We start from the raw sequence: 22,662 nt of genomic DNA on the forward strand, positions 1-22,662 counted from the left end.
TGGGCGTGGCTAAAGGCGCCAGCTAAATCTTCCAGCCTCTAGGGGGGCGCCCGCCAGCCGTGGCTAGCGCAGCACCCTGGCCGGGCAGTAGTTTTTTTTTTTTGCATACACCAGTATTCAGGATATCGGAATCCGGTGCACAGCAGCTTCTTCAGGTTTGAGGTTCCGGATGCCTGGGGGCGGAGAAACGGGAGGGGAAAAACAGATGGAAAGGTGGGTGACCAGCGTCCAGAAATCCAACGGGGAACCTCCTACCTTTCTACCCTTGGTACCGCGAGAATGGGAGGGGTCTGGCTTCGGGGCGGAAGCGACGGGCTGTCCTGGTTCCGGGGCGGGGCTGGAGGCGGGGAGACCGGGCTGGAAAGCGCAAGCAAAGCTGGCCGTTACACTGCACCGCCTTCACGCTCAACTTTGCCTTCAGGTGAGGTGTCCATGGAGCGACTTCTGGCCCAGCTGTGCGGCAGCAGCGCAGCGTGGCCGCTCCCGCTGTGGGAGGGGGACACCACAGGCCACTGCTTCACCCAGCTGGTGCTCAGCGCCCTGCCCCACGCACTCCTCGCCGTGCTCAGTGCCTGCTACTTGGGCACCCCGAGGTGGGTAGAGACAAGCGCAAGGCATCTGTCCGTGTGTGCCTGCAGATCTCACCCGCAACCTACGTCTTCCGGCAGTGTCACCAGAATAGCTAGGTCTCTGGAGTAGGGCAGAAGTAGAATAAAATCTAAGCATTACTACTTAGCAGCAATGTGGCTGTTCTTGGGCAAGTACCTGCCTTCTCTGAGTCTCATTCTTGGGAGGTTTAAATGAGATAATTAATTTAAGCATATAGTACAGTGCCTGGCATGTTTTTAAAGGTCTAATGAGTGTCAGAAATCATCAGAACTGTCCATTTTCAGTTACCCAAACTCAGCTGTCATGAATTGAAGGCAGAATTGGGGGAACAACGTTTTTAGCCAAAAGCGCTGACGTATTTAAGTTGTAGGCTCAGTTTCTCACCATTTCAACCCATGAAACGTTAGTGTTTCCAGATTAAGAAAAGTATACGTAGGCTCAGCTGAAGGGGAAGCAGTAGATAGACAAGAAGAGCAAAATCAAACGTTAAACCTTCCCCCAATTAAGGGCTATAAGGTGTGGATGCTAAACTCACCTTGATTTTGTATTTAGTTCTTGTATGGCTAGAGATGACTAAAGTTAGTCTCATTCTAGCTGCTGAGAAGACAAGAGGGCGGTCTGATCTCTGGCTTTGGCAGTTCCTAGTCTGATGGGGCAAAGTGTCCCTATCCAAGAGGTCTTTCTTGCTTTCTCATTAGATTGAGTTCCCAAAAGACTGTGCCAATTTTTAATAGCTGCTCCTCTGAGAAGGCTGTGGATGTCTTTGCTAGGTGATTAAACCCTTCTAGACTTTTGTCTCTGTGTAAGAAACAAATCAGAATTCCTCCTAGACCAAGCAGATCCACAGCTTCTCCTATCCAAGGGATTCATCCGCTCCCTGCGAAAGCAAGGAAGACCATCACGTGATCAATAGAAATTGTGCCTCATTTCACTTATCAGCCTTGTGTGTGTTGCTGAGAAGGGTTAGAGAGATCGAGAACCTAAGATAGGAAAGGGCCTCAGAAGGCTTTTAATTTGAGACTCACTACTCACTGTGCTGGTGAGGAAAGTGAGACTCAGAGAGGAAAAGAGACTTGAAGGGGTGATGAGGCTGGTTGATGGCCAACTTGGGCCAGTTTTCTTGGGTCCCCACATCTTAGGAAATATAACTCTTTTTTTTCTTTTCCTTCTTTCTTTTCTTTGTTTTTTTTTTTTTTTTTTTTTTTTTTGACAGGGTCTCCCTCTGTTGCCCAGGCTGAAGTACAGTGGTGCAATCACAGTTCACTGCAGCTTCGACCTCTTGGGCTCCAGCAGCTTCCCACGTCAGCCTTCTGAGTTGCTGGGGCTGGGGCCACAAGTGCATGCCACCACGCCTGGCTAATTTTTAAAAATTATTTTTAATAGGCCAGATGCAGTGGCTCAAGCCTGTAGTGCCAGCACTGTGGGAGGCCAGGAGTTCGAGACCAGCCTGCCAACCTGGCAAAATGCCATCTCTACTAAAAATACAAAAAAATTGGCCGGGCACAGTGGCTCATGCCTGTAATCCCAGCACTTTGGGAGGCTGAGACAGGCGGATCACTGGAAGTCAGGTTGAAACCAGCCTGGCCAACATGGTGAAACCCCGTCTTGAATCGCTTGAACCCACGAGGTGGAGGTTGTAGTAAGCCAAGATCGCACCACTGCACTCCAGCCTGGACGACAAAGCGACACCCTGTCTCAAAAAAATATATATATATTATTTTTGGTAGAAACAAAGCCTTGCTTTGTCATCCAGGCTGGTCTTGAACTCTTGGGCTCAAGCAATCCTTCTTCCTCAGCCTCCTAAAGTTCTGGGTTTACAGATGTGAGCCACCATGCCCAGCCAGAAACAAAAAAAATTTTTTTTTGAGACAGGGTCTTACTCTGTCACCCAGGCTGGAGAGCAGTGGCACTCTGCAACCTCCACCTCCACTGCAACCTCCACCTCTTGGGTTCAGGCGATTCTCCTGCCTCAGCCTCTGGAATAGCTGAGACTACAGGCGTGTGCCACCATGCCTGACCAATTTTCATATTTTTACTAGAGATGGAGTTTCACTGTGTTACCCTGGCTGGTCTTGAACTCCTGACCTCAAGCGATCCAGCTGCCTTGGCCTCCCAAAGTGCTGGGATTACAGGCATGAGCCACCATGTCCAGCCCAGAAATAGAATTCCTAAAGGCTGATTTTTATTCCCATCTGAATCCCTACAAATCAGTGTCATCGGGTGGACTTTTAAGAAAACGCCCAGCTACTAGGGAGGCTGAGGCAGGGGCATCGCTTGAACCTGGGCGGCGGAGGTTGCAGCAAGCTGAGATCACGCCACTGCACTCCAGCCTGGCGACAGAGCAAGACTCTGCATTTTAGTTTACAAGCAAACTTTTTTAGTAACCTAGCCCTGCCAACAAAGGGTGTAACAGTCTCAGTCCTCTTTTTATATGAACTTTCAAGACATGCTGACACTCACTGCTGCAGGTATGTTTTTCTGTATTTAATTCTCTTTTTTTTTTTTGGATGGAGTCTCTCTCCGTCGCCCAGGCTGGAGTGCGGCGGCACGATCTCAGCTCACGGCAACCTCCGCCTCCTAGGTTCAAGCGATTCTCGTGCCTCGGTGTCCAAAAGTAGCTGGAATTACGGGTGTGTGCCACCATACCCAGCTAATTTTTATATTTTTAGTAGAGACGGGGTTTTACCATGTTGGCCAGGCTGGTCTCAAACTCTTGACCTCAAGTGATCTGCCCGCCTCAGCCTCCCAAAGTGCTGGGATTACAGGCATGAGCCACCGTGAGCAGCCCCTGTATTTGATTCTTAATGCAACAGATCACCTTTTGTTTATTAAAAACATTTCTTTGTATGCCAAGAAGATGTAAACACAAACAGAAAGAGATTTTTTTTCTTCAGCTAAAGGAGTCACAAAAGCAATCCACACCACCTTCTACAATCAGAGGAAAGACAGTAGAATATTCCAAGGCTTTATAAAGTTTAGGCTACCATATTAGAATATAAAAGCTGTATGTAAGTCCAATTTTTATTCATCTAATAGTGCTTCAGGTGAATTTAAGGGTACTCTTAGGTGGATCCTTTTGTAAAAATGAATATGTGCCCTTTAGCGGTTATCTGCATGAAAACTTTGGATTTTTTTTTTCCCTGAGATGGAGTCTCCTTCTGTCGCCCAGGCTGGAGTGCAGTGGCGTGATCTCAGCTCACTGCAACCTCCGTCTCCCGGATTCAAGCGATTCTCCTGCCTCAGCCTCCTGAGTAGCTGGGATTGCAGGTGCCTGCCACTATGCCTGGCTAATTTTTGCGTTTTTGGTAGAGATGGGGTTTCACCATGTTGGCCAGGCTGGTCTTGAATTCCTGACCTCAGGCGATCGTCCCGTCTCAGCCTGCTAGGATTATAGGCGTAAGCTACAGCACCTGGCTTGGATTTTTTTTAAATTTTAGATTCGGGCCGGGCGCGGTGGCTCAAGCCTGTAATCCCAGCACTTTGGGAGGCCGAGACGGGCGGATCACGAGGTCAGGAGATCGAGACCATCCTGGCTAATACGGTGAAACCCCGTCTCTACTAAAAATACAAAAACTAGCCGGGCGAGGTGGCGGGCGCCTGTAGTCCCAGCTACTCGGGAGGCTGAGGCGAGAGAATGGCGTAAACCCAGGAGGCGGAGCTTGCAGTGAGCTGAGATCCGGCCACTGCACTCCAGCCTGGGCGACAGAGCGAGACTCCGTCTCAAAAAAAAAAAAAAAATTTAGATTCATGAGGGATATGTGCTTGTTTGTTATTATACATGGATATATTGTGTGATGCTGAAATTTGGGCTTCTAATGATCCCATCACCCAAGTAGCAAACATAGTACCCAGGATTTTTTTTTTCCTAGTCTTCATGTTAAGTACAACCTTACCTCAAAATTGTTAATGTCTGTGGTTAAAAAAAATCAGAAATGGTGTGGGTAGTTTATAAAATGAGTTAGGCTCAGGTGGCTTGTTAGCTTATTTGGTCAGAAAATGAGTTAAGTTCATCTGGGAAGACTTCCTGGGAGAAAAGACCCTGGGTTCCGAGGTAAAGTGGGGTAGGGATAAGATGTGCAAGGCAGGAAGGGAGTTGATTCCTTCGGTAAGTGAATTTTTGGAGGTGAGGGGTATGTCTGGGTCCTGAGTCAGCCACAGTGTGCCTCCTTGTCTTCCCCCTTGTCCCCAGGAGTCCAGATTACATCCTACCCTGCAGTCCTGGATGGCGCCTCCGACTTGCAGCTTCCTTCCTGCTTTCCGTCTTCCCGCTGCTAGACCTCTTTCCAGTTGCTTTGCCACCAGGGGCAGGCCCAGGACCCATAGGGCTAGAGGTGCTGGCAGGGTGTGTGGCAGCTATGGCCTGGATCAGCCACAGCCTGGCCCTGTGGGTGTTGTCCCATTCCCCTCATGGCCACTCCCGAGGTCCCTTGGCCTTGGCCCTGGTAGCCTTGCTGCCAGCTCCAGCCCTAGTGCTGACCGTGTTGTGGCACTGCCAGCGAGGCACACTTCTGCCCCCACTTCTCCCAGGACCCGTGGCCCGCCTATGCCTGCTCATCCTGCAGCTGGCTGCACTCTTGGCCTATGCACTGGGATGGGCAGCTCCTGGGGGACCACGAGAACCCTGGGCTCAGGAACCCCTCCTGCCCGAGGATCAAGAACCTGAGGTGGCTGAAGATGGGGAGAGTTGGCTGTCACACTTTTCCTATGCCTGGCTGGCACCCTTGCTGACCCGTGGGGCCTGCGGAGAGCTCCAGAAGCCTCAGGACATTTGCCGCCTCCCCCACAGACTGCATCCAACCTACCTGGCTCGTGTCTTCCAGTCACACTGGCAGGAGGGGGCCCGACTGTGGAGGGCCTTGTATGGGGCCTTTGGATGGTGCTATCTGGCACTTGGACTGCTAAAGCTGGTAGGGACCATGCTGGGATTCTCAGGGCCCCTGCTGCTCTCCCTACTGGTGGGCTTCCTGGAAGAGGGGCAGGAGCCACTAAGCCACGGCCTGCTCTATGCTCTGGGGCTAGCCAGTGGGGCTGTGCTGGGTGCTGTGCTGCAGAATCAGTATGGATATGAGGTATGTAAGGTAAAACTTCAGGCACGGGGGGCTGTGCTGAACATCCTGTACCGCAAGGCTTTACAGCTGGGGCCCAGCCGCCCTCCTACTGGGGAGGCCCTGAACCTACTAGGCACTGACTCTGAACGGCTGCTTAACTTTGCTGGGAGCTTCCATGAAGCCTGGGGCCTGCCCCTACAGCTGGCCATCACCCTCTACCTGCTGTACCAGCAGGTAGGCGTGGCCTTTGTGGGTGGTCTGATCTTGGCACTGCTGCTGGTACCTGTCAACAAAGTGATTGCCACCCGCATCATGGCCAGCAACCAGGAAATGCTACGGCACAAGGATGCGCGGGTTAAGGTGAGGGGGTACTTGGGGTCCCTCAGCTATCTGGAGACCCCACCCAGCCCAGGGCCACAGGTCTTCCTATGCACACAACCTGAGGGAGTGAGAGTGACCTCAAAGTTAAGAGCTGAGACTGGAGAAAGATAGACCTGGGTTCAAATCCTGGCTCTACACTTACTAGTTCAGTCACTTCAGACAAGTCACTTAACCTATTTGGGCTTCCCCCCTCCTTGTCTGCAAAATGAGAATAATAGTAGCTCACCTTGTAGAGCTGTTGTAAGGATCTCATGAGATAATGCTTAGCATAGTGCCAGTCACAAAGTAAGCTCTGAATACATGTGGCCACCCTAGGAAGTAGGTAGTCATCTCCCTGGCACCAAACAGGTCTTTAGGGCCAGAGCTGGGACCCAAGTCTCCAACCTCCTTATCTAGGGCACAGACCACCCAATGGCTGCATGTAGAGAGACCTAGGCGATCCGCAGCTACCTCTTTGGATAGGCTGAGAGGAAGGGAATAGATCACTTTCCTGCCTGGGCCAACTCTAGGTGTTTAGGGTTTGGCTGAATCAGCTCTGGGTTCTGCAGTGATTGTGGGTACAAAGGGGATGGCAGTCCTGGGGGTTCATACAGCATAGTTGTCGACCCTTAGTGGAACAGTTCAGAGTGCTCCTGGAGGGAAGGGAGGTTGATAGGTGGTTATGGCATGAGGCCTTTTCCCCTACCTGTGACAGCTACAGACAAGGAGTTTTGGCCCTTGCCCATCTTCCCTGGGCCCAATAGCCTGTTTGACCCTGGGCTGTGGTGTGGCCTCTTATGCCTGTGTACTCCTACAGGATAGTTTCTGTGCCACTCAAGCTGGGGGCCAGAACTGGGGGTCCAGCCCCCGAAGCCCACATCTTTTGGTTTTGGGAGATAGCCTTTTGTCCCTCATCTAATGGGAGGAGTGATTTTACTCCACTGTGGTGACTTGGCTGCACCTTCCACCACTTCTCCTAGGAAGGTGGGGAATTCCCACTCCAACCTGTCCCCAGCTGGAGCCAGTGGAGAAGTAAAAGAGAGACTGGGAGGGGAAGCAACCCAGGGCTGAAAAGGATTTGAAGGGCAGGATTTCCAGAAAGGACTGAGGTGAGGAAGAAAACCAAGACTAGGGCAGTGCAGAGTATCTGGGAGCTTAGAGTACTGAACATTCTGCCAGGAGCCTGGGGAAGGCTTGGCGGAGAAGACACATGAGCGGTGCCTCCACTTCACGCCTCTCCCTTGTCTCCTTTCCCTAGCTTGTGACAGAGCTGCTGAGTGGCATTCGGGTCATCAAGCTCTGCGGGTGGGAGCAGGCACTGGGGGCCCGAGTAGAGGCCTGCCGGGCTCGAGAGCTGGGGCGACTCCGGGTCATCAAATACCTGGATGCGGCCTGTGTATACCTGTGGGCTGCCCTACCGGTTGTCATCTCCATCGTCATCTTCATCACCTATGTCCTCATGGGGCACCAGCTCACTGCCACCAAGGTGAGGACCAGGAAGGAAGGGGACCAGCATCAAGGAGACTTCGGTGAAGTGGAGACGTAGGCTCGGGCCCTCGGTGCTGGCTGAGAAGGAGGGAGGGATCCCTGACTGCCTCTCAACCAAGGGAAAACTGAAGGAACCTTTTTGTGGGGGCCTTGGATATATAACCTTCCCCTGTGTGAAGGATTTCTTTCCTTCCTCTCCTACCTTTCACTCCAACTTCTAGTCAGTTCCAGGCTTGGGGTTAGGTCTCTTTATACTCGTTCTAATGGCCTTAGGAAAAAAATCTTTGATCCAGTCCTGCGTCTAGCCAAGGCCAGGGGATGTTGCTACTTGGAAATTCTAAAAAAGTCTCAAAATGAGCTAGGCCTGCCTAGTTAAAAAGATGCAACCTTGGCCAGGCATGGTGGCTCACACTTGTAATTCCAGCAATTTGGGAGGCCAAGGCGGTTGGATCACCTCAGGTCAGGAGTTCGAGACCAGCCTGATCAACATGGTGAAAGCTTGTCTCTACTAAAAATATAAAAATCAACCAGGTGTGGTGATGCATGCCTGTGATGCCAGCTACTCAGGAGGCTGGGGCAGGAGAATCACTTGAACCCTGGAGGTAGAGGTTGCAGCGAGCCAAGATTATGCCACTACATTCCAGCTTAGGTGACAGAGCAAGACCTGTCAAGAAAAAAAAAAAAAAAAAAATGCAACCTGTATCCCTTGAGGAACATTGAAATTTCTAGGATTCTTTAGGTGACCACTCTGCCACATCTGATCCCAGGATTGACCAGCCAGCCCTTCAGTTCTGTCGTTGCCCACTTCTTTCCTCCACAGACCTGTCCACAGGGCTTCCCTTAGAAACAGGCCCTTAGGGCCGGGCGCGGTGGCTCAAGCCTGTAATCCCAGCACTTTGGGAGGCCGAGACAGGTGGATCACGATGTCAGGAGATCGACACTATCCTGGCTAACACGGTGAAACCCCGTCTCTACTAAAAAAATACAAAAATCTAGCCGGGCGAGGTGGCGGGCGCCTATAGTCCCAGCTACTCAGGAGGCTGAGGCAGGAGAATGGCGTGAACCCAGGAGGTGGAGCTTGCAGTGAGCTGAGATCTGGCCACTGCACTCCAGCTCGGGTGACAGAGAGAGACTCCGGCTCAAAAAAAAAAAAAAAAAAAGAGGCCCTTAGATAACTCCTGGGGCTTCACCCTCCTCCCACCTCACTCAGGTGTTCACGGCCCTGGCACTGGTGCAAATGCTCATTCTTCCTCTCAACAACTTCCCTTGGGTGATCAATGGCCTCCTGGAGGCCAAAGTGTCCTTGGACCGGATCCAGCTTTTCCTCGACCTCCCAAACCACAACCCCCAGGCCTACTACAGCCCAGGTAATGGGAAGCTAGTGGGCAGAACCTGGCACAGGGTGAGAAGGGGAGTGGAGCCACTTGGGTGCTGCGCATAGATGTCACCAAGAGGTTAGAGAGAGCGGAATCCAAAACTCAGACTCAGTTAGCTCTGGGCAGGTAGATATGGGGCTGGCAAGACAATTACATGATTTACCCTCCCCAAGCAGATTGTAGTAGTTTAGGAGCCTAAATCAAGTGGCTTCTGTGTTCAGATCCCCCCGCAGAACCATCTACAGTATTGGAGCTGCATGGAGCCTTGTTCTCCTGGGACCCACTTGGAACCAGCCAGGAGACCTTCATTGGTCATCTCGAAGTGAAAAAGGTTTGTTGTACAGACACCCTGGGAGAGTCCTCAGACTAACGAGAGGAACTCATGTCAGAGAAGCAATGACCGAGCCAATCATAGCTGATGGCTCTGCAGCTCTAATTACTGCAGAAGGGAGAGACATTTGGTGAGCAGGTTCTCATCCATGAGGAGATGACACCTCACATCTGAATCTCAGAATAGTTGCACCTCTCTCTGGTCTTTAGGCAGCTTGTATCCATCCAGTCCATACCAATAGGTGTGTTTGTCTCTCCATGTCCCTCAGAAGCTGCAGCGTTCAGAACAGGCCCTGGGGCTTAACTAACATCTCCCTCAGATTGGGGATCTGGGGGAGAGGCCCAGCAAGTCCTTCCAAGAAATATTTTGCAAATGGAGATCCTCTGTTTAGGCTGGTGAAAAGCAGTCACACCCTGTGGCTCATGTTACAGCATACAAAGAACTTAAAATGGGGGCATTCCTGGCAATAAGCCAACTCCTGCTCACCTCCTGTCCTGAGTTTTCACTCTCTCCTGACCTTTATCCAACCCTGTGCCCCACAGCTCAACCCGGCATTCTCTGGTGGTGGCTGAATTGCCTCCACCACATTTGGCTCACGTTTCTGGCTTGGGCTGTGTGTTTTGTTTTTCCTCTTAGTTCAGGCAAGACAAGGCTGGATTTGTACAAAGGAATTTTGCTAACGTGTTAGTTGGGGCTTTTTTGGATATAAGTTACAGAAATGCACTGCAGCTAGCTTAAGCAAACCAGAATGTATAATAAGGATATAGAGATACGTTGCAGAATCCAAAGGCAGGAACGCAGCTGGATCTTAGAAACAGCCCAGAACCAGGCCTCAACTCGCAGAGCTCTCTGCTTCTGTGTACCTCTCTCCCTGTATTTGCCTGGTCCTCTTCTCTCTGTGGACACACCCTCCATTGAGCAGAAGATTTGACTACAGAGAATGCTCAAGTTTACAGATTACAGCCAACAGGGAGAAGCTGTCTCTGGGTCCTGGTCCCAGATTCCCAGGGAAAGGCCTCAGAAGTGGTCACTTGTAGATGGGTCAATCCTGGCTGGCAGATTTGGGGCATCACAGGCAGATAGAGCTTCTGAGAGCCCAGTCCCTTCTAGAGAAGGAACTAGGACCTTTTTTTTTTTTTTTTTTTTGGAGCAGGGAGATAGCTCCATATGTTATGACAAAAAAAAAAAAAAAAAGGAAACAGAAAAATTTAAACTATAAGCCCACAGAAATAGGGATCTATGCAAAGCACTGCTTTTTCCCCCTGAGATAGGGGAAATCTAGCCACAGGTCGACTTAGCCAACCCACCATCCAGGCCCTAAAGCCTGGAGTTCTACCCTTCCCTCTCCCAATCTGGGATGCCTGTCTTAGAGCTTACATTGGAAGTTCTTGGGTAGTTTCCTCCCATTCTCTCTGGCATGCTGTTCCCCTTCAGAGGCCCTTCACATAGACAGTGAAACTGATAGCCACTCTGAGTGGAGAAAAAAGCACCCTACTTCTCTAGAGCCAACAGGTCAGCCTGTGAAGTGGAGAATTCTTTCCCTACACACGAAAGAAAGAAGAAAAGAGAAGCCTCAGTGGGAGGATTGGCAGCCCAGAGGGTCAGGAGGGAGACCACTGCCCCCTCTGTCCCATCCCCTGCCAATAGCAGACACTTGTGTGGCTTCCTTGCAGGGTATGCTGGTGGGCATCGTGGGGAAGGTGGGCTGTGGGAAGAGCTCCCTGCTGGCTGCCATCGCTGGAGAGCTCCACAGGTAACGAACCTCTTATGCACCCCTGTCCTCACTTTGTCCTTTAGCAAACACTGAGCCCCTGCTATGTGTTGGACCCCTTTTGGGGATCAGGGGTACTAAGAAGAGCAATGCATGGTCCCTTTATTGGGAGAGTTTTCAATCTGGAAAGAAGGAGGTGGCCAAAAAAGTGAATCATTGTAATCATTACACCAGAGTGTTTTAAATGCTATAATAGTGAGCAAAGGAATGGAAACATCTAGTGTCAGCTATTCTTTCAGAAATGTGACTGTGCAGGGGAGGGATCCAGAGAGGAGCATAGGTTTGAGGGAGGACCTTGCTTTCAGATGAGAACAAGTACAATGTGGTGGCCATACACTCTTCTGAGCTCCTGAGCACATGTAAATACAACAGCTGCTTGGCTGTAGCCAAAGAGCAATTTCTTCCCTTCACCACCCAGAATGGGCTTCGTTAGGACCCTGTGACCTCAGGAGCTGCCAGCTCAGTCATGTGATATGAAGAGGGACCCTGTGTGGTGGAAGACAGCAGCCTGGGGAGGTTTCTAGGAGGCAAGGGCTGGGCATGGAGGGACCCAGCGGAGAGCTGGTCCCCATATTGCTGGCCTGGCTCTCTGCAGGCTGCGTGGGCGCGTGGCAGTGTGGGGGCTGTCCAAGGGCTTTGGCCTGGCCACCCAGGAACCCTGGATCCAGTTTGCCACCATCCGAGACAACATCCTCTTTGGGAAGACATTTGATGCACAGCTGTACAAGGAGGTGCTAGAAGCCTGCGCCCTCGATGATGATCTCAGTGTGAGTGCCTGGCCTTGAAACCTCTTAGCTGCCTGCTTTTCCAATGTCGCTGACACCTCAAACCAGAGCTTTGCTTTTCCGGAAAGGGGTTGCTTCTACTCAGGCATCACTCATCTAGGAATGGCCGTCGGACTGTGGTCCTCCCAGAGTGTCCAGCTGCCCCTTCCCATAGGGCCCAGTAGGGTAGTGACTATGTGTTCTCCACAGCAGTGGGAAGAGCTCTAAGGCCTCTGGAGGTAGGGAGGGTTCCACCTGTCAGGCTTAGCTCTGCACAGCCGGGCTCCTTGTCCCCTTCTCCATACCCACTTCCCACCGGGAAGGCTTGGAAGAGTCAAGGTCTCATTTGGTTGCAGGTTACCCTAGGGAAACCTGCCAAGCCTATTAGATTTCCCCTTGCCCCCAATCCAGAGTACTGCATGTATAGGAGAAGAGATTCCAGATTTCTCCCCTGACTTCCCACCCAATCCCGCTGTCCCCTTCAAGAATGTCACCACCACTACCCTACCCAGGTTAATGTAGAATGTCCCTGAAAAGGAGCACCTTTAACCTTGACCATGGGGCATCCTGTATCCAGCTGTCATTCTTTTAATTCCTATTTATTTATTTATTTATTTATTGAGATAAGGTCTTTTTTCTGTCCCCCAGACTGGAATGCAGAGGTGCCATCTTGGCTCACTGCAGCCTCTGCCTCCAGGGCTCAAATGATCCTCCCACCTCAGCCCCTCAAGTGGCTGGGACTACAGGAGTGAGCCACCACACCCAGCTAATTTTTGTTTTGCTTTGTTTTGTTTTGTTTTGTTTTGTTTTTTTGAGATGGAGTCTCACTCTGTCGCCAGGCTGGAGCGCAGTGGCACAATCTCGGCTCACTGCAACCTCCGCCTCCTGGATTCAAGCAATTCTCCTGCCTCAGCCTCTCGAGTAGCTAGGACTACAGCCGCATGCCACCAGGCCTAGCTAATTTTTGTATTTCTAGTAGAGATGGGGTTTCACCATGTTGGCCAGGATGGTCTCAATCTCCTGACCTTGTGATCCGCCCACCTCAGCCTCCCAAAGTGCTGGGATTACAGGTGTGAGCCACCATGCCTGGCCTACTACCCTGTCTTTTTAACAGGCAAGGTAGTAAGATATCTTGGGCAGATTTGATGTAAACGCTTTTATAAAGTTTTTACTTTTGTGTGTGTGTGAGACAGAGTCTTGCTCTGTTGCACAGAGTGGAGTGCAGTGGAATGATCTTGGCTCACTGCAACCTCTGCCTCTCGGGTTCAAGCAATTCTTCTGCCTCAGCCTCCTGAGTAGCCGGGACTACAGGTGTCAGCCACCACGCCCGCCTAATTTTTGTATTTTTAGTAGAGACGGGGTCTCACCATGTTGCCCAGGCTGGTCTCAAACTCTTGGGCTCCAGTGATCTGCCAGCCTCGGCCTCCCAAAGTGCTGGGATTACAGGCCTGAGCCACCATGCCCGGCCCAGCTTTCGTAGGTTTTTAGAGAAGGAATGTACTACCCCCAAGCCTTGTGGCCTCAGGAATGGTCTACTAAGCAAAGGAATTCCCTTCCTCATGTAGAGGAAGCACCTGTGATCCACTACATGGTGAGTCCCTGAGCTAAAAGCTTTGTTGTTCATCTCTTTCCTTAGTGCCTACAACAGTACCTAGGACCTAGCAGACTTGGGAAAGCTTGATGTAGCAATGAATGATCGGCCAGGTGTGGTGGCTCATGCCCATAATCCTAGCATTTTGGGAGGCCAAGGTGGGTGGATCGCTTGAGGTCAGGAGTTCAATACCACCCAGGGCAGCCAGGCTTACAGTGGTGGCTCACGCCTCTAATCCTAGCACTTTGGGAGGCCGACGTGGGTAGATCATGAGGTCAGGAGTTCGAGACCAGCCTAGCCAACATGGTGAAACCCCATCTCTAGTAAAAATACAAAAAATAGCTGGGCGTGGTGGTGGGCACCTGTAAACCCAGCTACTTGGGAGGCTGAGGCAGGAGAATCAGCTTGAACCCAGGAGGCGGAGATTGCAGCGGGTGTGGCAGCTCACACCTGTAGTCCTAGCTACTCTGGAGGCTGAGGCAGGAGAATCACTTGAACCCAAGAGGTAGAGGTTGCAGTGAGCTGAGATCATGCCACTGCACTTCAGCCTGGGCGACAGAGCAAGACTCTGTCTCACAAAAAAAAAAAAAAGTAAAAACCTATAAAAGCTTTTACATAAAATCTGCCCAAGATATCTTACTACCTTGCCTGTTAAAAAAAAGACAGGGTAGTAGGCCAAGTGCAGTGGCTCATGCCTGTAATTGCAGCACTTTGGGAGGCCAAGGTGGGCAGATAGTGAGGTCAGGAGATCGACACCATCCTGGCCAACATGGTGAAACCCCTCTCTACTAAAAATACAAAAAGTAACTGGGCATGGTGGCACATGCCTATAGTCCCAGCTACTCGAGAGGCTGAGGCAAAAGAATTGCTTGAACCCAGGAGGCAGAGGTTGCAGTGAGCCGAGATTGTGCCACTGCACTCCAGCCTGGCGACAGAGCAAGACTCCATCTTAAAAAAAAAAAGGCCGGGCGCGGTGGCTCAAGCCTGTAATCCCAGCACTTTGGGAGGCCGAGACGGGCAGATCACGAGGTCAGGAGATCAAGACCATCCTGGCTAACCTGGTGAAACCCCGTCTCTACTAAAAATACAAAAAACTAGCCGGGCGAGGGGGCGGGCGCCTGTAGTCCCAGCTACTCCGGAGGCTGAGGCAGGAGAATGGCGTGAACCCGGGAGGCGGAGCTTGCAGTGACCTGAGATCCGGCCACTGCACTCCAGCCCGGGTGACAGATCAAGACTCCGTCTCAAAAAAAAAAAAAAAAAAAAAAGGTAGTAAACGTAACAAAATGGTTAAGAATCTGAGGCCGGGCGCAGTGGCTCAAGCCTATAATCCCAGCACTTTGGGAGGCCGAGACGGGAGGATCACGAGGTCAGGAGATCGAGACCATCCTGGCTAATACGGTGAAACTGTGTCTCTACTAAAAAATACGAAAAACTAGCTGGGTGAGGTGGCAGGCACCTGTAGTCCCAGCTACTCGGGAGGCTGAGGCAGGAGAATGGCGTAAACCTAGGAGGCGGAGCTTGCAGTGAGCTGAGATCCAGCCACTGCACTCCAGCCTGGGCGACAGAGCGAGACTCCGTCTCAAAAAAAAAAAAAAAAGAATCTGAACTTGTGGCCGGGCACAGTGGCTCACGCTTGTAATCCCAGCACTTTGGGAGGCTAATGTGGGCAGATCACGAGGCCAGGAGTTTGAGACCATCCTGGCTAACATGGTGAAACCCCGTCTCTACTACAAATATAAAAAATTAACCGGGCATGGTGGCGGGTGCCTATAGTCCCAGCCACTCGGGAGGCTGAGGCAGGAAAATGACGTGAACCCAGGAGGCAGGCTTGCAGTGAGCAGAGATTGTGCCATTGCACTCCAGCCTGGGCGACAGAGTGAGACTCCATCTCAAAAAAAAAAAAAAAAGAAGAATCTGAACTCGTGTCCTGCCCCTTACTAGCTGTGAGCCAGCTAGTTAATCTGTCTGAGCTTTGGTTGCATGTGAGAAAAGGAAATGATACCATGATACCATCTTCATAAGATTATCATGGGGCTTGAATGAGAGAATGCCTGTAAAGTGCTAGGCACATAGTAAGTGCTCGATAAATGCTCGATGTTATTGGAAGTATGTCTTGTCTCCTCTGACTAGCTCACCCCAAATTTAAGTCTAATCTCCTCAAGCTCCCTACTTCTCTTGACTCCCACTATCTCTTTCCTGCAAAGGGATAGGAAGTGGGCCAGAAGGAAGGGGGGCTCCTTGACCCACTGGGGAACTTGTTCCATCAGATCCTGCCTGCTGGAGACCAGACAGAGGTGGGGGAGAAGGGTGTGACCCTTAGCGGGGGACAGCGTGCCCGGATTGCCCTTGCTCGTGCTGTCTACCAGGTCAGTTAAAGATGGAGGTTACAGTGGCAGGGAGGTGGGGGGAGCCTTGGGAGCGTGGCTGAGTTAGGAAGATAGGAGTATTTTCCTTAGCATCTGGTTCCTTCCCTCCTCCGTTACATGTTCCTGAGGTATTGGCCATCCCATCCCTGTTTACAGATTTAAGGCAGAGTTCAAGGCCCTTTAAAAAGTACTTGTAGGCTGAGCATGGTGGCTTAGGTTGTAATCCCAGCACTTTGGGAGGCCAAGGCAGGAGGATTGCTTGAGCCCAGGAGTTCAAGACCTGCCTGGAAAATGTGGCAAAACCCTGTCTCTACAAAAAATAATTTTAAAGTTAGTTGGTGTAATCCTAGCACTTGGGGAAGCCAAGGAAGGTGAATCACTTGAGGTCAGAAGTTCGAGACCAGCCTGGCCAACATGGTGAAACCCCATCTCTACTGAAAAACATACAAAAATTAGCTGGGCATAGTGGTGCATGCCTGTAATTCCAGCTACTCGGGAGGCTGAGGTAGGATAATTGCTTGAACCTGGGAGGCAGAGGTTGCAGTGAGCCAAGATCACACCATTGCATTCCAGCCCGAGTGACAAGAATGAAACCCTATCTCCAAAAAATTTAGTTGGGCTTCATAGCGTGCACCTGTAGTCCCAGCTACTGAGGAGGTTGAGGTGGGAAGGATCACTTGAGCCTGGGAAGTTGAGGCTACAGTAAGTGGTGTTCATGCCACTGCACTCCAACCTGGGCAACAGAGAAGACTGTGTCTTTTTTTTTTTTGAGACGGAGTCTCGCTCTGTTGCCCAGGCTGGAGTGCAGTGGCTGGATCTCAGCTCACTGCAAGCTCCGCCTCCCAGGTTTACACCATTCTCCTGCCTCAGCCTCCTGAGTAGCTGGGACTACATACAGATGCCCGCCACCTCGCCCAGCTAGTTTTTTGTACTTTTTAGTAGAGACGAGGTTTCACTGTGTTAGCCAGGATGGTCTCGATCTCCTGACCTTGTGATCCACCCGTCTCAGCCTCCCAAAGTGCTGGGATTACAGGCTTGAGCCACCGTGCCCGGTGACTGTGTCTTTAAAAAAAAAAAAAAAAAAGCGTTATGTGGGCTGAGGACCTGGGCTGCTAGGAAAGCTGAGTGCTGGCCCTGGGGGTGCTGTTCTTTCTTGCCTGAAGGGATGTCCACTCTCAGGTCTCACCTCTTTCTCTGCTAGTGTAGGGGTAGCCCCCATAGTTTATCTCAACTGTCTTCTCTGACCACTTTGAGATCTTCCCAGGAGAGCCTTTGGGTCCTGGTGCCCACAGTACCCTCACGTCTTTCTAGGAAAAGGAGCTCTATCTTCTCGATGACCCTCTGGCCGCTGTGGATGCAGATGTGGCCAACCACCTGCTGCACAGGTGCATCCTGGGCGTGCTAAGCCACAGCACACGGCTGCTCTGCACCCACCGCACCGAGTACCTGGAAAGGGCTGATGTGGTGCTGCTAATGGAGGCTGGGCGCCTCATCCGGGCTGGTAATGGGGGCAGGAACCGCGCGTGAGGGAGGTGTCTGCCCAGGTATGGCAGGGGATTGTGAAGTACAGACTCTGCCACCTGCTGCATGTGTGTGGCCTGAGCCAGTCATTGCTGCTTCCTGCCTTCACAGAACTGGTGTGAGGAACTGGGAGAACAGGAGGGAAAAGGAGCATGTTGGTGAAATGCCAGTGTATTTGGGACTCATGGGCTTTGTGACTGGATACTCTTGGGAACTTAGTGGCCCAGGGTCTCTGAGAACAGTCTCATATCTTCAAAGAGAAAGGAGTCAGGTTTAGAATGGTCTTTTTGTAAAAACAAAAATTTTTAAACTCTGAAAAATTTTTATGCAGAGGGACGTGACCACCTGCAAGTTCACTGGGAGAGAAATAGGAGGAAATGAATCTCCAACCAGATATTAGGAATTGAGTGAAGCATGAGAAAAAGCTCTGCAGTAATGAGAAGTAACCCTGGACAGAGTGGCAGGCGTAGTTCTGGCTGTCCTCCTGGGGATGGACATTCGTCCCTCTCTGCTGGTCGGAATCGAGGTTTACAAGGATGGACTTGAGTCCTGCTCGAGGTCTAGGGATATCCAGAGCAGGATGGGTTAGAGAGGGAAGCCTAAGAGTCCTGCTCGAGGTCAGGGGTATCCTGCTAGGGTGGCTTAGAGTGGGAGACCTAAGAGGATGGGTGGTGGGATCTGTACACGCACTGAGAAAGGCATAGTATAGACTCAGAACAGCCCCCTCCTAATCTCCCCTTCTACCCGCCAGGACCTCCCTCTGAGATTCTGCCACTGGTACAACCTGTCCCCAAAGCCTGGGCTGAGAATGGACAAAAGTCTGACTCAGGTATGGCTCCCCAGTGGGAGAAAAGAGCTTGCTTTTCACTGCCACACTGTAGAGCTTTTTCTACAAAGGCTGCTTGCTCCTCTGAAATACTGAGTTTTCAACTGGCACCCTGCATGCTTAATTCCTCCATGACCCCTGATTCTCACAGCCACAGCCCAGTCAGTACAAAACCCAGAGAAAACAAAGGAGGGGCTGGAGGAGGAGCAGAGCACATCTGGTGGCCTGCTGCAGGAAGAAGGCAAGAAGGAGGGCGCCGTGGCCTTGCACGTGTACCAAGCTTACTGGAAGGCTGTGGGCCAGGGCTTGGCCTTAGCCATCCTCTTCTCTCTGCTCCTCATGCAAGGTGAGAGTGTGCCTGGGAGTCTCTTACACCATAACGGCTATGCTGTCCAGGTGCCCATGACGTTTCACTAATCATTATAAGGCCCAGAGACTTACCAAGCATGGGTCACAGCTGGGACAAAAGCCATACTTCTCTTTCTGAGAGATGCCCAGGGGCCAGAGGCATGTGCTCTATAGCTGGCTTCCATTCTGCCCCCCAGGTTAGCTCCCATTCTGCAAGTCTGAGATCGTGTTCTCCCCAGAGCTGAAGGGTGACCGGCCTATGAGAGAAGCCCACACTAGGGAGGATTGGGGTAGTGGCAGGGTGGGAAGGCCAGGCCAGGGGGATGGAGATGGGCAGGAACCAGAGGCAAGGGCGGAAAAAGGGGGCACTGGAATAGAATGAACGAGGGAGAGGAGCCTCTTACAGCTTTTTCCTTCCTATCCCCACCCAGCCACGCGGAACGCTGCTGACTGGTGGCTCTCTCACTGGATCTCTCAGCTGAAGGCTGAGAATAGCTCCCAAGAGGCGCAAGCCTCCACCAGCCCAGCTTCTACGGGGCTCTTCTCTCCGCAACTGCTCCTCTTTTTCCCCGGAAACCTCTAGTGAGTGGCTGGGGCTGGGGGTAGGCCTGGTGCTCTCAGAGTGGTCGCTAGGCAGGGAGTGAGGGTTGGGGCCGGTATTCCAGATGCTGTGGCTTCTGGAGGGTGGGAGAGATGGCATGGGGGAGGAGAAAGGACCCCCAAGTGGTCCTACTTTTGATTACCTAAGCTCCCTCCTCACCACCCAGCACCCCAGTGTTCCCACTGCCCAAAGCTGCCCCCAATGGCTCCTCAGACATCCGTTTCTACCTCACCGTATATGCGACCATTGCTGGTGTCAACTCCCTCTGCACCCTTCTCCGGGCAGTGCTCTTTGCGGCAGGCACCCTTGAAGCAGCTGCCACCCTGCATCGACGCCTGCTGCATCGAGTCCTTATGGTGAGGGGCTGGGACCTCGGGGGTAGGGGAGCGCAGTCCTAGCCCTGTGGAATGTCCTCCCAATACTCGGGCTCCACTGGGGATGGGACAGTCTTTCCTGCCCTGGGATATTCTTCCTCAAGCTCTGCCAGTCTCTCCTCTCTGCCCCCAAATTCTGGGGATATTTTAGTCCTTCCCTATTCTCTATCTTGGGCCTTCCCCTCCACCCCACCTCCCCCAGGGCTGCCCACCAACTCCTTTTCTGTCAGACTCTGCCCTGACCCAATCAGCGTCCTTCTCCGGGCTTCTCCCAGGCACCAGTGACTTTCTTCAATGCCACACCCACGGGCCGGATCCTAAACCGCTTCTCCTCTGATGTGGCCTGTGTGGATGACAGCCTGCCCTTCATCCTCAACATCCTCCTGGCCAATGCGGCAGGCCTGCTGGGGCTCCTGGCCGTGCTGGGCTCTGGCCTGCCCTGGCTGCTGCTGCTGCTGCCGCCTTTGAGCATCATCTACTATCACGTGCAGCGCCACTACAGGGCCTCCTCACGGGAGCTGCGGCGCCTGGGCAGCCTCACCCTGTCTCCACTCTATACCCATCTGGCTGATACCTTAGCTGGCCTCTCTGTGCTCCGGGCCGCAGGGGCCACCTACAGGTGTGTGAACCAGAGCCCAGGGGGATGAGGTGTTGAGGGGAGAGGAAAAGAGAGACCCCTGAGAAGAGGAATATGCAGGGTATGGTTGGTTCAGCCCTCCTGGGGACAAGGGGTGGGGAAGGAGGAAAGCAACAGAAGGAGGAGATAGGGAGGCAGAGCAGAGCCCCACTTTGAAAGAGCACACTGGCATCTGCAGCCCTGCGGGAGGCCTGTGGGTATATAGATCAGCTCCCAAGAGGGAACTGCTCAAGAGGGCCCTCCCTATGGAGGCCCTGAGGCTGGGTGGCTCAGGGCAGCAGTGGAGTGGCTGGCCTCACATCCATCTGGCCTTCCCTAGGTTTGAGGAGGAGAACCAGCGACTCCTTGAGCTAAACCAGAGGTGCCAGTTTGCCACTAGTGCCACAATGCAGTGGCTGGACATTCGGCTACAGCTCATGGGGGCAGCAGTGGTCAGCGCTATCGCAGGCATTGCCCTGGTGCAGCACCAGCAGGGCCTTGCTAACCCAGGTGCCACCCAGGACCCCTCACCCCTACCTCACCCGCAAGTTAGTCCACCCTTCTCCCAGATCTCTCCCTGCACCGTCCCCCCAACATTTTTGCCTCCCACCCAGGGTTCCCTGTGAGGGTGTATCATGATTATCATCATCACCCCCATTTGGAGTTGAGTGACAGTCCCAGGTGGTGGTGGCTCGGGGACTAGAATGAGTTTTCTGAGCTGCTGGTCTCATTCCCTTTCCTGCTTTCACCCTGTCCCCACCATACTGCCCCAACCCGCTTCAGTCTCCCACATGCCATCCCTCCCAGCTTCTCCCATGCCCACCCTGTGCCCTGCATCCAGCCTCCTGTGCTCCAGGCTAGGTCCTGTCACCCTCCTGCTTCTCTGTTGCTTCCTTTTTTGTTTTTGTTTTTGTTTTTGTTTTTGTTTTTTTGAGATGGAGTCTCGCTCTGTTGCCCAGGCTGGAGTACAGTGGCACAATCTCAGCCCACTGCAACCTCTTCCTCTTCCTCCCAGGTTCAAGGAATTCTCCTGCCTCAGCCTCCTGAGTAGCTGGGGTTATAGGCGCGCACCACTCCTGGCTAATTTTTGTATTTTTACTAGAGACGGGTTTCACCATGTTGGCTAGGCTGGTCTCAAACTCCTTACCTTGTGATCCACCCGCCTCGGCCTCCCAAAGTGCTGGGTTTACAGGCGTGAGCCACCACGCCGAGCCTCTGTTGCTTCCTTTAAATGCCTGCAGTCCACAGCTTGGGGAGTCTCCCATACACATCCCAGTGTCCAAGCTCTCCCAGCAGCTGTTATCCTCTCCCCCAGGGCTGGTGGGCCTGTCGCTGTCTTATGCCCTGTCCCTGACGGGCCTGCTCTCAGGCCTGGTGAGCAGCTTCACACAGACGGAGGCCATGCTGGTAAGCGTTGAGCGGCTGGAAGAGTACTCCTGTGACCTGCCCCAGGAACCCCAGGGCCAGCCACTGCAGGTGGGCCTGTACCCCGACCCCAGGCCAAAGCTCTGGAACCCTGAAGGCCCCAGCCTCCCCCGCAATATCTTTCTTTTTACCCACCCATCTTTCTCAGCTCCCATAACCTCTCTTCATGATGACCACAATTCTTCACCATGTCCCTTCTTCCCCATCTCTTATTCTCTCACCTTTCCTCTCACACTGGTCATTTCTCATTATTCTCCCCTCCTCACCATTGCTCCTCATCTCCGCCATCTCCCTCTTCCCCTCTATCTCCCACCCGTGGACCCCACCAGTTGGGCACCGGCTGGCTTACCCAGGGGGGCGTGGAGTTCCAGGACGTGGTGTTGGTGTACCGGCCAGGGCTGCCGAATGCCCTGGATGGAGTGACCTTCTGCGTGCAGCCTGGAGAGAAGTTGGGCATTGTGGGCCGCACGGGCTCCGGCAAGTCCTCCCTGTTGTTGGTGCTCTTCCGGCTGCTAGAGCCCAGTTCAGGGCGAGTGCTGCTGGATGGCGTGGACATCAGCCAGCTGGAGCTGGCCCAGCTCAGGTCTGGGGGAAATGGACTTGGGAGGGGGAAGGGGGAACCAGAACTACTAGCACTTAGAGGAGGGCACAGCTAGGAAGGCTTTATATAAACTCAGGGCAACTGGGCTGATCAAGGGGCTGAAATGGAGGACAGGATGAGCGGGCGAGGACAGAGAACTCCTAGTGCCCAGGTCCAGATTCATGGCTGCTGATCTCAAGGTCGTCCTTGCCCTGACCCAGGCTACCTTTCCAGCTGCATCTTGTACTTCCCACCACACATCCTCCACTCTTGTGCCCCAAGATACTGATCCCCTGAGCCCTCAGGATCAGCAGGCAGTGCTTCGGACAGCTTGAGACCTGAACCAGTTGCCCTTGGCTTCAGGTGGCCCCACTGGAGGGTATACACCCCTTCTCTACCCTCAGGTCAACCTAATATCATTTTCTGTGAGTACAGTGACATGGAAAAGGTAGGGAAGCTGTATCCTAAAGCCCTAGGCCTGCCTCTTCTGCCTTCTCTTCTAAGCTGTGGTGGCCCTACCTTATAGCTCCACCATGTCTTCAGGACCCAATTATAGGCCCACTCCAACCCTGAAGTGTCATCTGCCCTTTCATTCGCTCTGGTCATTCCCTGCGTAGCCACTGCTGCCCCTGGAGTCAGTGCCACACAGTTTAGCCCATTTGTTTTC

The 22,662-nt window shown here is 52.5% G+C and overlaps 1 protein-coding gene across 7 annotated transcripts in view; it reads left to right on the plus strand.

Annotated features, from left to right (window-relative positions):
- ABCC10 (ATP binding cassette subfamily C member 10) overlaps positions 1-22,662 on the plus strand; it is a 24,394-nt gene continuing 1,732 nt past the window's right edge. The window contains exons 1-18 of one of the 7 annotated variants that reach the window (XM_033217245.1): positions 1-213; positions 422-593; positions 4,799-6,017; positions 7,276-7,503; positions 8,716-8,872; positions 9,103-9,212; positions 10,886-10,965; positions 11,579-11,750; positions 15,606-15,704; positions 17,016-17,205; positions 17,977-18,054; positions 18,203-18,397; positions 18,831-18,981; positions 19,167-19,356; positions 19,650-19,993; positions 20,331-20,500; positions 21,306-21,466; positions 21,745-21,998. In XM_033217245.1, the coding sequence (XP_033073136.1) occupies positions 433-593; positions 4,799-6,017; positions 7,276-7,503; positions 8,716-8,872; positions 9,103-9,212; positions 10,886-10,965; positions 11,579-11,750; positions 15,606-15,704; positions 17,016-17,205; positions 17,977-18,054; positions 18,203-18,397; positions 18,831-18,981; positions 19,167-19,356; positions 19,650-19,993; positions 20,331-20,500; positions 21,306-21,466; positions 21,745-21,998 (3,959 nt within the window). In that variant the 5' untranslated portion in view covers positions 1-213; positions 422-432. Of the gene's footprint in view, positions 214-326; positions 594-4,798; positions 6,018-7,275; positions 7,504-8,715; positions 8,873-9,102; positions 9,213-10,885; positions 10,966-11,578; positions 11,751-15,605; positions 15,705-17,015; positions 17,206-17,976; positions 18,055-18,202; positions 18,398-18,830; positions 18,982-19,166; positions 19,357-19,649; positions 19,994-20,330; positions 20,501-21,305; positions 21,467-21,744; positions 21,999-22,662 lie in introns of those variants that run through there. The other 6 variants (XM_033217246.1, XM_033217251.1, XR_004438742.1 and 3 more) reach the window with 6 other exon arrangements.

The sequence above is a fragment of the Trachypithecus francoisi genome, unplaced genomic scaffold, assembly GCF_009764315.1.
Source record: "Trachypithecus francoisi isolate TF-2019V2 unplaced genomic scaffold, Tfra_2.0 Lachesis_group10, whole genome shotgun sequence".
In the NCBI taxonomy this organism is placed as follows: Eukaryota; Metazoa; Chordata; class Mammalia; order Primates; family Cercopithecidae; genus Trachypithecus; species Trachypithecus francoisi.